This window comes from Delphinapterus leucas, chromosome X, assembly GCF_059928025.1.
Source record: "Delphinapterus leucas isolate spDelLeu-1000000601 "Yukka" chromosome X, BTC_Dleu_Yukka2, whole genome shotgun sequence".
Classification (NCBI taxonomy): domain Eukaryota; kingdom Metazoa; phylum Chordata; class Mammalia; order Artiodactyla; family Monodontidae; genus Delphinapterus; species Delphinapterus leucas.
The window spans coordinates 116,845,131-116,859,734 of record NC_143150.1 but is presented as its reverse complement, the minus strand read 5'-3'; the positions used below and the strand labels follow the sequence as shown (position 1 = coordinate 116,859,734).

Here is a 14,604-nt window from a genome sequence, read left to right as displayed (position 1 = left end):
TGGGCTGTGGACCAGTACCGGTCTGCAGCCTGTTAGGAATCCAGCTGCACAGCAGGAGATGAGCAGCGGGCGGGCGGGTGGGCGGGCGAGCGAGCGAAGCTTCATCTGCCGCTCCCCATCACTCACATTACCGCCTGAATCATCCCCTCCGCCCCCCAGGTCTGTGGAAAAACTGTCTTCCATAAAACCGGTCCCCAGTGCCAAAAAGGTTGGGGATCACTGGTTTAAGCCACCCAGTCTGTGGTATTCTGTTACAGCAGCTCAAGCAGACTAAGGCAACTTGAAATATCATTCATGACTATATATTTTTCATATGTACCTGTACTGAAGTATAACTGATATAGAAAGAACTGCACCTATTTAATGTACATAATTTGATGAGTTTGGACATATGCCAACACTTGTGATACCATCACCACAATCAAGGTACTAGATATATCCAACACCTCCCAAAGTGTCCTTGTGTCCCTTGGGTTTTGTTTTTATTTGTGTGTGTGGTAAGAACAAATATGATATTTACCCTCTTAACAAATGTGAAGTGCACAATCCCATATTGTTAACTATAGGCACTGTGCCGTACAGCAGCTCTCTATGACCTATTTATCTAGCATAACTGAAACTTTATACCCATTGAACAATGGAAAGCTGTTGTATCATGACTATTTCTGATAAAAATTTTCCAATATGATTCTGAACCTCTCCTTATTCTCTGATGTTGTATTTTAGTTTTGAAGATATTGCTTATTTTTACCTGATTAAGACATAATTGCTCACACTCTTGTTTCCAGGGGGAAAAAAATCCTCCTTTGCCAAGTTGATGGCAGAACTCTCCCCACACTCCATGAAAACACAGACACAGCAAATAGATCTAATGTACTTGTCAAAGGTGCCACCTCTTTTTTATTACTACAAAATATTTTATTAAAGAAAAAATCTGATGAAGTACTTTAGACAAATACAGATGAAAATATAGCTGTTACCACAAAACATGAGGCCTAGCCCAGCATTTGCGTAATATCTTTAATGGGCGATGAAAATGTTTCCACTCCCATATTGCTGGTGTGAGTATAAATTAGAATGGTACGAATTTGACAGTAGCTACCGAATTTCAAACATATGTAGTCTTGAAGCCAGCAGGTCCAATTCTGGGACTCTTTGCTCCTGAAACATCTACACGCGCGTGGTATGGTGCAACCACCAGGATGTGCAATGGCGTATTTACCATCAGCTAGAATGCAAAACTGAAACCTAAATGTGCATTAGCAGGAAAGTGGTAAAATAGATTATGGCTCATCCATACCCGGAAATGCACCACCATGATATGGGAATATAGGGAATATCACATTTTAAAAATCGGGTGGATCAGTGTGTGCTATATGAAAAACTGTCCATGATGTATGGATCGTTTAAAAAGAGTTAGCTGCAAAATAACAAATCTCACCATATGATCTCATTAATGAAAATGCTTCTTCCCCCTATATATATGTATATCATATATATAATGGATATATGTATACACACATTATACATATATAACTGAGCTTAGAGAAAGGTATAGATGGACATCCATCAAATCATTGGTGATGGGAATACATACCAAGTTTGAGGGATTTGGAGGGACTTTCACTTTATTGCTTATCCACTTCCTTCATGGTTTAACTCATTTTTTCCCACAAGTTTATATTCATTCATATATAAATACATATATATATATACACACACACACGTATATATACACATATGTATATACACACATAGCTATACGTATAATACAAATATATATATTTGGAAAACCCTGCTTCCTCTCCTCCATCTGTGATTACACTCTCACATAGTCCTGTAACTCAGAAGTTAGGCATGGGTGCCTGTTCTTTCAAGTACTACAATATAGTTGACTCTCCTACTTGAAAACTGAATTTTTCATTAAATAGTACAAAATAAAGAGAGAGCTGTTTATGATTGTTTTCTTACCATTTCCATGGGTGAGACGTGCCACAGAGAAACTGTCCTCTCCTCAGCTTCACTGTTTATAGAGACATACGAAGGCTGGTAGACTTTGGTTGGTTCCATCACCAGAACCTAAAAGAACAGATTTCTGTAATGCGTGGGAACATGCCACATAGGTTATCTTGCCCAGTGAGGAAGTGGGAAGCTCTGGACTCCGCAGATCCTCTACGTGTACCTACTATGCAGCAACCCTGCTTTAGGACCTGTGGATACGGCGGCCCACAATCCCTTCCCTATGGGAGGTCTATGCTCTGATGGGGCAGATAGTATAACTAACAGATAAGGATATGCAGTAAGGTAACATACAGACCTCTGAAGAAAATAAGGCAGAATAATGGTGAGGAAGGGGTGGGGCACACTTCTTTAGACAGAGGGGCCAAGAAAGGCTTGCCTGAGGACGTCACAGAGAAGAAAGAGGAAGGCTACACTTTTTGAGAGAAATTAGGAAGTAAACTTGAGGATCCACAGGTAGGTACTCAAGTCTGCAAAAAATGCAAGAGGATGAAGAGTGAGATGACAGTCCATCAGTCATATTTTATTTTGCTGGGGGAGGGAGGGAGGGAGGGAGGGAAGGAAGGAAGGAAGGAAGGAAGGAGAGAAGGACGGAGAGATGAAGAGGAACGGGGTAAAAAAGGGGGAGAGAGAGAGAGAGAGAATGAATTTCCAAAGCAAATAAAGCAACATATTTATTGCTAAGCTGGGGTAGAGATAACATGAGGGTCTGTTCCATTATTTTTTTTGTACCTTTCAGTAGGTTTGAAACATTTCATAATTCACAGAAGACTTAAAAACTTATTGCCCAGGCACAAAATCATTATCATAATCATTTCAAACAACATAATCTTTTATTCGATGTTTCATGAAATTCTGAACACTGAATGTTCACAAAATCTTATGACATAAACACGAAACAATTATCTGAAGTTCAGTTTCTGGGATGCTTAGATGTCTTACTCATGACTCCTTATAAGATGATCATAAAATTGAAACAAAAACTCAATGAAAAGCTAAAAGCGATTTTGCTTTTCAATGACGTTTTAAAAAGTAATTAGTGGCACTGGAGGCAAACCAAAGCTCAACAGGAAACAGCTGTGAATTCGAAAATTTTACTATTAGTGTTGCATTGTTGTGGAACCAAGTTTCTCCTCCTCAGCACTATGCACATTTTGGGCTGGATAATTTTGTGTTGGGGGCAGGAGACTGTCCTGTGCATTGTGGGAGGTTTAGTGGCATCCTTGGCCTCCACCCCACTAGATGCCAGTAGCAACACCTTTCCCACAGTTGTGACAACCAAAATGTCTCCAGACGTTGCCAAACGGCCTCTGGGGGACAAAAATCACTCCTAGTTGAGAACCACTATTTTAGAGGATACAGCCAGCTTTTTCTAGTGAGTTGATCTCTCGCTGGCTGATTCTACGTAAGACTGATGGATCTCTTAACATTTTCAATTACTCTAAGGGTTTCTTCCTTTAAGAGTATTCAATAATTAGATAGTACCAACCCCAGTTTCTTTTTTTTTAATCTTAAAAAAATGGATTTAGCATCTCTTACTGGAAATCTGAGTCCATTAGTAACTTCATTTGTTGCCTCAAAAATTACATCTAACCAGAAGTTCAGCCGTTCTTGCCTGGGTGAGTGTTCAATAATGGGTTTCTTGAAGCGCTGAATTAATAACAAGTTCTGAACTAATGATCGCAGGTACCTGGAAAAATCATGAGCACCAATAAATTAGATTCCCAAAGAAACGGAATTCAATTCTACTTCCTTTAAAAGAAGTTTCCCAAAAGCCTTATTTCTTAAATTCATAGTGTGTAGCAAGTGCTTCTTAATAATTTGGCAGCCACATACTTAATTAAAAGAAACCCAAAGGGGGCAAAATAAGCTTGTCCAACAAACATACAACAAGGCTCTTACGAACATTGGGCTAAACCTCAGTTTTGGTACATTGTGTTCAAAGCATAGAGACTGGAAAGCATCTGCTATCTTAATTAACAAGAGCAAGTGGTTTGAAGTTCAAAGCAACTGCAAAATGAAAAAATTTCAAACTCAGTGTCTTCTTTTCTAACTACCCTTTTTATTTTGTGGTAATTATAGATTTACATAGTTATAAGAAACAATACAGAGAGATCCCACGTGCCCTTGGTTTATCGCAATGGTAACATCATGTAAAATTCTAGAATAATATCACAATCAGGATACCGACATTGATACAGTCAAGATAGAAAATACTTCCATCCACAAGGATCCCTCAGGTTTCCCTTCTATAGCTACACCAACTTCCTTCCCATCCCCATCCCCTCTTTGACCTCTGGCAATCACTAATGTTAAACTCAATGTACTTTCTTTCACAAAAAATTAGATCTGACCTGGTAGATTTTGAATTTATAAGGTCTTCCATCTCACCACACCTTTACTATCTTTAGGCAAAATGAACTCTTTGAAAACACAGTTGCCAGGCAGTGGTGGTCACATCCTCTCTGGTAGTGAATGGGGTTGGTGGGGAGGTGTTTCTGTTGATAGTATCAGAGCATTATTTTGCCCTTAGAGGATAAAGTCTGGAGCTATCCTGGGAAGGCAGATCAGCTAGGCTCTGCCTGACTTGCTTGGGTACTGTGTAGTAAAGGATTAATTCAGCAGGACTGGGTTGTCCAAGTATACATTCCAAAGAAAGGTCTGGCCCTTGAGTGGCTTCTGAGAGATCACTTCTAAGCCCTTGGGATATCGTGCCTGATAAGAGTCTCTGTCTACCTGGGGCCTTGTGCCAGGCCAGCTAGTTTACGCTAACAGTATGATTCATGGTGGGGACCTTGGGCCATGCTGTATCAGTGTGATCTCCAGAGAGGCGGGGGACTCAGTGACTAAGGTCAGCTACATGGGTGCTTCATGCCTACATAACTGACCCCCAATAAAAACCCTGGACACCAAGGCTTGGTGAGCTTCCCTGGTTGACAATAACTTGTACACGTTGTCACATATCATTGCTGGAAGAAGTAAGCACTGTCCATGACTCCACTGGGAGAGGACAACTGGAAGCTTATGCCTGGTCTCTCCTGAGTTCTGCCCTATATGCCTTTTGCCTTTGCTGCTTTTAATCTATATACTCTTACTGCAATAAACCATAACCATGAGTAGAACAGCTTTTCTGAGTTCTGTGAGTTCTAGCAAATCGTGAACCTCAGGGTGGTCTTGAGCCCACAACAAAAGGTACCAACACTGTAAGTCAGTCCAGGTTCTGATGTAATAGGAATGTATTCAAGCCTCAGGTCTCCTCTCCAGAGTCAGCTCTGTCTGGCTCAGATGCAACAATGCACCTTAAAATTAGAATTCTGCAAACAGCAGCCACTCCAGGAGGGCTGGAAGCTCGGCCTGCCTCTGTGTTCTCTCAGCCTCAGAAAACTTTCAAGAGGTTAATAGGGTTTCGGGGTCAAATTTATGTCCTCCAGATGGGAAAGAAATACAGTCAAACGAGATAGGAACGCTGAGATTCCTACCCCTGAGAGTCCAGATTGGCCCACTGAGCTGAGAAATAGAAGGGGACAGACGAATACGGATTGTTAAAAGTAAAAAATCTTAAATTATGTAAGTAATCCAGATGCATCTTACACAAATCAGAAAATAGAGTTAAAAAAGCAGGTTACAAACTTCTTAATCTGCTACCTCCCTGAGACAGCCACTGTCAATATGTTGGAGCAAATCCATGACTCATCATTTTTTCATTATACAAATATCTACTGAGAATCTATTATGAAACTATAGCAATCAATAATATAACCACAACTCTAATGGAGCTTAATGTCTATTGGGAAGTCAGCTATTGCCCAACCCTCCCAGACCCTCCTCTGAGTCACATATGAAACAGAGGTTTTTAATTAAAATGAGTCCATATAAAACAGTAGCTCTCAAAGTGTGGTCCCCAGACTAAGGTCAGCTTGTAATTTCTAAATGCAAATTCTCAGGTCCCACCCTAGACCCTTTGAACCAGAAATCCGAAGGGTTAGGCCCAGCAATCTGTGTTTTAATCAACACAGGTGGTTCTGATAATGTCCAAGTCTGAGCACTGATATAGAAAAATATACCCTGCCTCTGGCCTTTCTTATTCAATGATAAACCATGAACACATTTCCATGTCTCCAAGTATTCTTTCCTGTACATTTTAATGGCTGTATAATGTGCTAACCTAGGGCCACTGCTGGGCCACCATTTTCTCGACCATATCTATAATTGGTGTTTCAGTTCCAGTTTTCATTTGTGATGAAAATCATTTTCTTGGTGTACTTTCAGCTTTACTATCTGCTTTCTCACAAATGCACAACATGTACTGATACCCAAGAACGTTCTGCTCTTGAGGACCTATGTGGCCTGAAAAGATTAACAGGGCTGAGAGTTTTGTCTTGGAGACATAGCATGTAGGGATACATTCTGTGTGTGGGTGCCTGTCTGCCTGTCTTTCCCTCCCGTCACATAAAACCAAGCAAGGCCTCAAAAGTTGCTCTTTCTGCCCTAACTTTGCTTTAATGAACAAGTCAGAAGGAAAAACGTAGCAACTGTTATTATTTTTGGCATTCACACCTTTTCCTCCTGGGGGAAACCTTTCAGAACAAGATCAGATGTTGACATGGGTGATGAAAACACATAGACCTGACTCACCAGATTGGAGGTTTCAGTTTGAACAACCTCTCTGCTGCCTGGACAGCTTTCCCAACATCACTGGCCAACATGCTGACGTTGAAGAACTGACCCACATCCCAGGAATTGTTCATTTTCTCCAAGCTCCCTTTTCTTCCCAACAAACTGTTCAGCCGGACACCTTAAGAATTTGAATTTTAGATAAAGTTATGAAAAGTCTTTCTAGTTTCCACCATATTATGTAAACCTTTAGAGGAGAAAATGGGCATTTGGGCTACTGCGTCAGGTGTGCTATCATACAGTAACTGTTCCTTTTGAAATATAATGTTGGTCATTTGGACATAATTTTTAATGCTGAACTTGTGTTACCAGAGCGTATCAACATCTGCAGTCATAAACAGCTTTACCTATTTTCCTTAGCTCCATGGAATTTCAAATTGCTGTCCAGCAACTGTCAGCAAAACTGCAAGGTTGATTCCTGAATAAAGAGACGGCTGGAGCTCAAACCCTTTGCAAGACCTGTAATTACAGAACCGCCAAATTCCTATTATATCATTTTATTATGGTAGAGGGAAAAAGTGCAAATACTAGCACAAACCAACCTTCTCATGAAAATTTTTACTACTCTAATTTATTGTTTCACAGCTCTCCTCCAGCCGCCCATGTTTACTAACAGCCACATGTAGCAGTCAGATAGCTTCTTAAAAATGTCATAATAGGGACTTCCCTGGTGGTCTAGTGGGTAAGACTCCACGCTCGCAATGCAGGGGGCCCGGGTGTGATCCCTGGTTGGGGAACTAGATCCCGCATGCTGCAACTAAGAAGCCCACATCCCGCAACTAAAGATCTCGCGTGCCGCAATGAAGATACAGCACAGCCAAAATAAATAAATACATCCATAAATATTTTTTAAAATGTCATAATAGCAACACAGAAACTAACACTAGAGAGTTTTAAAATCTTTCTTCAGAGGGTTTAGGGCTTTAAAATAAAAGCCACGATCATCGTATAAAGTAAGGAAACTATATTAAAGGGTACAAAAGAAATTTAAAACCTATTATAATTCTACTCCCAAAAGTAGAACACAATTTGATGTCCACATATCATTTTTAAAGTTATACTCCATTTGCATATTGAGCATTTATTTCATGGAAATCACAACAGGTATAGGCTTTTTCTCTGCAGGCAGTCTGTTTGCTTATATCATGAAATGGAATTATTTTTTCATGTATGAAGCAGTACTGCCAAAATTCTGGATTGCAAAGAGCAGTGGCATATAAAGTGAGAGAAGGGGGCTTCCCTGGTGGCGCAATGGTTAAGAATCCACCAGCCAATACACAGGACACAGGTTTGAGCCCTGGTCTGGGAAGATCCCACATGCCACAAAGCAACTAAGCCCGTGCGCCACAACTACTGAGCCTGTGCTCTAGAGGCCGTGAGCCACAACTACTGAAGCCCGCGCACCACAACTACTGAAGCCCACGTGCCTAGAACCCATTCTCTGCAACAAGAGAAGCCACCGCAATGAGAAACCCGCGCACCGCAACGAAGAGTAGCCCCCGCTTGCCACAACTAGAGAAAGCCCGCGTGCAACGAAGACCCAATGCAGCCAAAAATAAAATAAAATAAATAAATTTATTAAAAGAATAATAAAGTGAGAGAAGGGGCAGGGATCTCTTACATTAGGATAAAAAACAAGATCCAAAACTGTGAATACCATTTTTATACCAAAAGGTTAACCATGCCATTTTTAATTCTCTTATTCTTTTTTCTACGCATAAAAATTTTCTTTCTCTTCCATGAGTGAGTATGAACATCATGATCAGGAAAAAAAGAATTTGATCAATGAAGTAATGATGTAAAACTTTCTTTTTGTACACCAGGTCTGATTTTATCAGTCATGTGACAACGGGAGGATCAAACACCCACAAAACATAAAATTGTGGAAGGGAGAACTTATCAGTTAAATCTGACCATAAATCATAAAATCAGTTAAAATCTGATTTTATGAGCTTTGGGGCCTGATACAAGTACCCTCAGAGGGACTAGAGGATATCAAGAAAGTCATTCCAACCCTAGTCAACAGAATTCCAATAAAATTGAAACCTCTCCCCCACTCCCCCGGGTATGTCTTGGGGATTTTAAATTCCATATCCTACTGTATTTGATTTTTCTTTTACTATGAAAAGTTATCTGGGAAGAGGGCAGAGAGGGTGACTTCTCTGTGCTTCTTATTCACAAATGAAACAGGCCCAGCTTGGGGACAGACAAGTCTTGAACTCAGAGTCGGGACTGCAGTCCCAGGTTTGTGTCTGACCAGCCCCGCGACCTTGAACCAGCCCCTGCCTCTCTGAGCTGCGTGTTGCACATCTCTGAGAGCAAGGTGACCCTCACGGTCTCACCGGAGCCATCATGCCCTGACCAGAAGACTCCGCTTTATTTGCTCCTGTATCCACTGCCACGACCTTCTCAAGTGCATGCAAAAGGCTCCTCTGACTTCCTTGAAGGAGCCATTGGCAGTAATTTCCTGACCTGGAGGTTGAATTCTTGGCCACGATGCTGGGAACACAGCTTCCTATTTTGGCTGTACCAAACTTTAATTTCCCTTCCTTTCCCTTCCCTTCAACACCCTGAGTGATTTCTCTTGAGCATACAGTGCACGGGTGCTACTGGGGATTAACTAAGAATAAAACAAGGTCCCCGCCCTCTAAGAACCTATACCATGATGGAAGTGATAATATCTACACACAATTAGTGAAAATACTAATTTTTCATGAGTGTGGTAACCTAAAACCACACAAACCCAAGTCTAGAGGGACTCACAGAAGACAGAGAGGCTTGAGATGTGGCATGAAGATGGACAGAATTGTAACAATAGTGATTTAGAAAGGGAACCCCAGGCACAGAAAATGGCAGGAGAAGAGATGGGAGTTTGGGGAGCTCCTAAGGAACTTCAGTTTACTTGGACATATATCAGATAGTGGGAAACAGGGCTAGGGGCAGGTTGGAGAAAGTCTGCAAAGCGCCTAGAATGGGGATCTAAGAGTTTGAAGTTTTATTTAATAAGGAGTGGAGAGCCATTTTGGATCTTTGAACTTTAGGAGGAGTAAGCTGTCAATCTATGAAGGACAGATTTTAGAGACACCAAGCAGAGAGCCTACTTGGGATACCGTTAGAACATTCCTGGCAAGAGACTAAAAAAAAAAAAATGGCGCCGATTTGGGGTGGTGGTGATGGGAAAGGATGGGTAGGGAGTGAGGGAAGGCTCACAGAAGGACTGGAATTGGGAACTGACTGTATGGGGAGATAAGTGAGTCAAAGTTATCAAACATTAACCAAAAGTGTATGCTTAGGAGGCTAAAGAATGGTTGTAAGAAAGCAAGACAATGGAAGCCATCTCTTGTGGAGAGGGGGAACCGACTTCAGCCTTAGACATGTTGAGTCTTAAATACCAGCACCATCTTGAGGTATAACAGGTGGGCAAAGAGAGGGGTGATGTGGGGCCAAAGCTTAGGACAGAGGGTGGACTGGAGATCAACTAAAGGTTCCAAGGTGTGGGAGTGACTGGGATCACCAGGGGAAAGTAGAGATGGAGAGAAGAGGGAAGAGGACAAAGTCCAACGTGTATGGAAGGAAAACAAAGAGCAGGCGGGAGAGGGGGAGAGGAAGCAGTTAGAATTAAATGAGAATTAAATTAAATGAATTAAATGCAGCAGCGATACCAAGAGCTCTTGTGATGGAAAGGGATGGTGTAGGCTGTTGGCTCTACCTTTACAATATATCCAGGTTCTGACACCTCATCATTTTCGTCACCACTACCCTGGTTCAAGTCCCCATCAGCTCTTCTCTGAATTTCTGCAGTAGTCTCCTAACTGTTCCTTGCTTCTGCCCTCACCCATGTGATACATTATTTAATAACCACAATGCCCTCCCATCCCACTATGCACACGCCTTTGCCATGTCTCCCACCCACAGGCTGGAGTCTATTTCTCCACCCCTTTGAATCTGGGCTGACCATGTGATTCGCTCTGACCAAGAACATGTGGCAGAACTGACCTTGTGTGAGTTCCTGAGCCTTCAGAGGCTTTCTGGCTTCCACATCCACTCTCTGAGAATGCTGCCCACCAGGTAAGAAAGCTGGTCTACCAGGATTAGAACCACCCGTTAGAGAATGGAGGCTCACCACCAACAGCCAGCACCAGCTGTCAAGTGTGTATGAGGCCATTTTGGACCTTCCAGCCCTGCTGATTCTCCAGGTGACTACAACTTTAGGAGTGAGCTCAGCACTTACAGAGTGGAACCACCAGAGGAACTGCCTGGGTAATCCACAGAATCACGAGAGATCATAAATCATTGTTTTAAGCCACTAAGTTTTGGAGATGCTTGGGGTTTGTTTTTTTTTTTTGGTTTGTTTTTTTGGCCAAGCTGTGCGGCTTGTAGGATCTTAGTTACCCGACCAGGGGCTGAACCCGGGGCTTCGGTAGTGAGAGTGCAGAGTTCTAACCACTGGACCGCCAGGGAATTCCCAGGAGATGCTTGTTATGCAGCAAATGATAGCTGACACAGCCCCTAAAATGTATTCATAACAGTGAGAGTACTCTGGTTAAAATGCATGTCAGATCTTGTCACTCCTCTGCTCAGAATATTCCAGCACTGTATCATCTCACCCAGAGTAAAAGGGTCTTCTGCTCTCCCATTTCCTGCCACTCTCCCCCTTGCTCCTGCCTCACCATCCCTGAGCATGCTCAGCATGCTTCCTCCTCAGGGTCTTTGCCCTTGTTATCCCCTCCTTGTGGAACACAGTTGTCTGCAAGGCTCATTCCCTCATCACCTCTACATCTTTATTCACCTTCACTGACCATCCTATATAAAACTGTAGACAACTCCCAGTCCTCCTTTCCTTCGTCCCTGATTAACTTTTCCCCCTCACCATCAGCTGACATCCTATATATTTTACTGTATTTGTTTGTCTGACTTTCCTTACCAGCAATGCAAGGTCCACGAGGGCATGGATTCGTATCTCCTGTGTCTTTATCCCCACCATCTAGAAAGTTTCTGGCATGCAGTAAACCCTCAATAAACATTTGTTGAATAAGTGAATGAATAAGTAATGAACGGCTCACCGAGAAGATAATGCTACGACAATGGTGGAACAAGGTTCTGGAAGGAGTAGCTGGGAAGGAGTGTGCTGAGCCTCCTCGCCCCGATAAATGAGTGTACTTGTGGAAAGAATGTCACCAGTAGAAAAGCCTGTTTCTAACGGTTTCCTTTTGGAAAAAGGAATCTGGAAATTCCCAGACCACATTTATGGCATTTTTTTCACTGCCAGCAAACAGGCAGACACACATATGTAGGGAAAAGACCTGGATCCTTAGCCTGTGCAATTCTATTCTTTGCAAAGAGGCACATGCTACTGACTAGGGCTGAGGGTTTACCACTCAATGGCGTTGTCTCGGCTGGCATCATCTTTGCAGTCCGAATCCAAGAAGATGTCCTTGTGTATCCTCCCGCAGAGGCAGAACATGTCGGGGGCCGGGTGGTCACAGCTCTGCAGAACCTGGAGCATGACCTGCAGAGCCTTCTCACGATCGCCTGTGCTGTTTCTTCTGAAAGATTCATGTGATAAGATGACAAATGTCTGAATCAAGACATGGGAGTATATATGCATTCATTCTGTGAAAGGCTGGTGCTTTAGCAGGAAAAAAAATCTAAATTATATTTCATTTTTCATATTTAAATGAAAGAACGGCTTAAGATCCACACCAGTAAGTCTCATTCAATCATACTGTGTCCTACCTGATCCTTCCTCTTTAAATTAGACCTAGACTGTAGATGAAAGTATATGCAAATCAATGTATTCAGAAAGACAGAAAAAAAATAATATGGCAGCCTCCTGTCGTTGGATGGGAGAGTAAGGATTTCAGAAGCTAAGCCTGAATCATGAGGATGAGACAGTTTGACACAAGGTTCTTTTGGAAAAGCGGCAGGTCCCCAAATTCAGAAAGACAAGATAAATTTAGAAATGTATTCTGGCATTTCTTGACCTGAAATGCCTTGTCATCTTCAAACGGGGAAGGACTCTACTAATTCCTGTTATACCCATCGGAATAAAAAATTATTTATATATTCATAAATCACAGTCTTTATTATTCCATTATATGGTAAAATTTTCATTTTATGTACAGGAAATGGATTCCTTAGACAGTTGTTAAAAGAATTTTTTGCCACAAAATAACTTGAGTTTGCGGCTGTGAAATATTAACAGTGTTCCTGTGAAGGTTTGGAAGCACAGGTCCATCAGAAGTGAGGGCTGATTAAATCAACTATGGCTAATGATATTCATATTCATATTATAATATAAAATATTAAACATTATAAAAAGAAATGAAACAACATCTATGTAATACTGCTGTGGAGAGATCTCCAGAATATCATGTTAAGACAAGAAAGCAAGATGTTGAAAACTGTGCACAGAATGCTACCTTTTTATTAAGAAAAGGGGGGGATGTGAATAAATATATGCATCTGCTTTCATTTTTTCAAAATGGAAGATAAAACAAAAGGTAACAAAAATGGCTACCGATAGGTGGAGGGAAAAAACATGATGAAGGGGACAGGGACACATAGAGGTTACACTTCTTGGAATTTGACTTTGAAACTATTGATACATAAGGTTTTTACATAATTATAAAAGAAAATGAAATAATTTTTAAAATGTTGCCTAAAGACACTGTTTGCCAATGAACATACCGTCTGAATTTGCAGCTGGGGCAAAACAAAACAAATGAACCTGTGCATCCGGTTGATGGCTTTACCCACAAAAGAGAGAAACTAATTTATCACATGGCTTAAAAACATAGCAATTCGACTGTATTTTCCTAAGAGGATATATAACCTAAGGAAAAAAATATAAATGCAAAGAAATCTTAAAAAGTTTCCAGTAATCATACTGTTAGTGATAATACTAATACTGGTATTTTGAAAATGCTATATATTTACAGTATAGAATACAACAAACAATGATGTTAATTTAATATCATGAGGAACCAGATTTTTCAGCATAGGAGATACAAATACAAAATCACAGAAGTAAAAATCCTATAGTCCTCAATTTGAATTGGGACATCAGTATGAATTCATGAGGTGGTTTCCCCAGCACTGTCTACCAAAAAGGCCCAAAGTAATGACCAACTCAGTAGCAATGACAACCTCCAAGCCCTGACTGAGGTCTGTAAACATTATCTCTCACTAAAGAAACCAGGACTCCTTGAAAGAATCATTGATTCCAGATATGTCTAAGATTATCCTGGTACATCTTAACACACAAAGAAGCAAAGAAGCTACTAAACTCATATCAAAGACTCAGGAGCCAACCGGAATCAGTTTTTGGCCAAAGAGGGGACAATTTGAGCGTTAAGAAGAACAAGAACTATAAAGCATTGAAACACATCAACTATCACTAAAATTATGAGTTCATAATGATCTTATAAAACCTCACTGGTCACTCCTGGAGGATGCTAACAAACGAATTCATTGTTTTTGAAAAGTGATCAAGGCAAAATTAAGCATATAGCTTCCTTTTCCCATACAAACTGTACACCAGGGTAACCAAGTCACTGATGAGTGAAAATTTCTCTTTATAAAGTATTTGTGCTAATAACTCAGGAATTAATTATAAAATTCAAATATCACTATTTTACAACCCCTAATGAAATAACGGATCTAGGCAATGATCGCAAGGGCCACTAACATCACAAAAAGAGAAAAAACAGATAAAGTACACAATCAACTATTAAGTATTCTTTAAAAACAAATCAAACCAATCTAAATAGATATTTCTCCGAAGACATATGGATGGCCAAAAAGCACATGAAAAGATGCTCAACATCACTAATTATTAGAGAAATGCAACTCAAAACTACAATGAGGTATCACCTCACACGGGTCAGAATGGCCATCATCAAGAAGTCT

The 14,604-nt window shown here is 41.0% G+C and overlaps 1 protein-coding gene across 1 annotated transcript in view; it reads right to left on the bottom strand.

Moving 5' to 3' along the window:
* The window catches only part of MAP3K15 (mitogen-activated protein kinase kinase kinase 15), a 148,650-nt gene that overhangs the window by 43,601 nt on the left and 90,445 nt on the right, over positions 1 to 14,604 (bottom strand). The window contains 6 exon segments of the mRNA XM_089904724.1: positions 1,972 to 2,079; positions 3,559 to 3,709; positions 6,655 to 6,814; positions 7,041 to 7,064; positions 7,067 to 7,152; positions 12,069 to 12,239. Of these exon segments, the coding sequence (XP_089760850.1) occupies positions 1,972 to 2,079; positions 3,559 to 3,709; positions 6,655 to 6,814; positions 7,041 to 7,064; positions 7,067 to 7,152; positions 12,069 to 12,239 (700 nt within the window).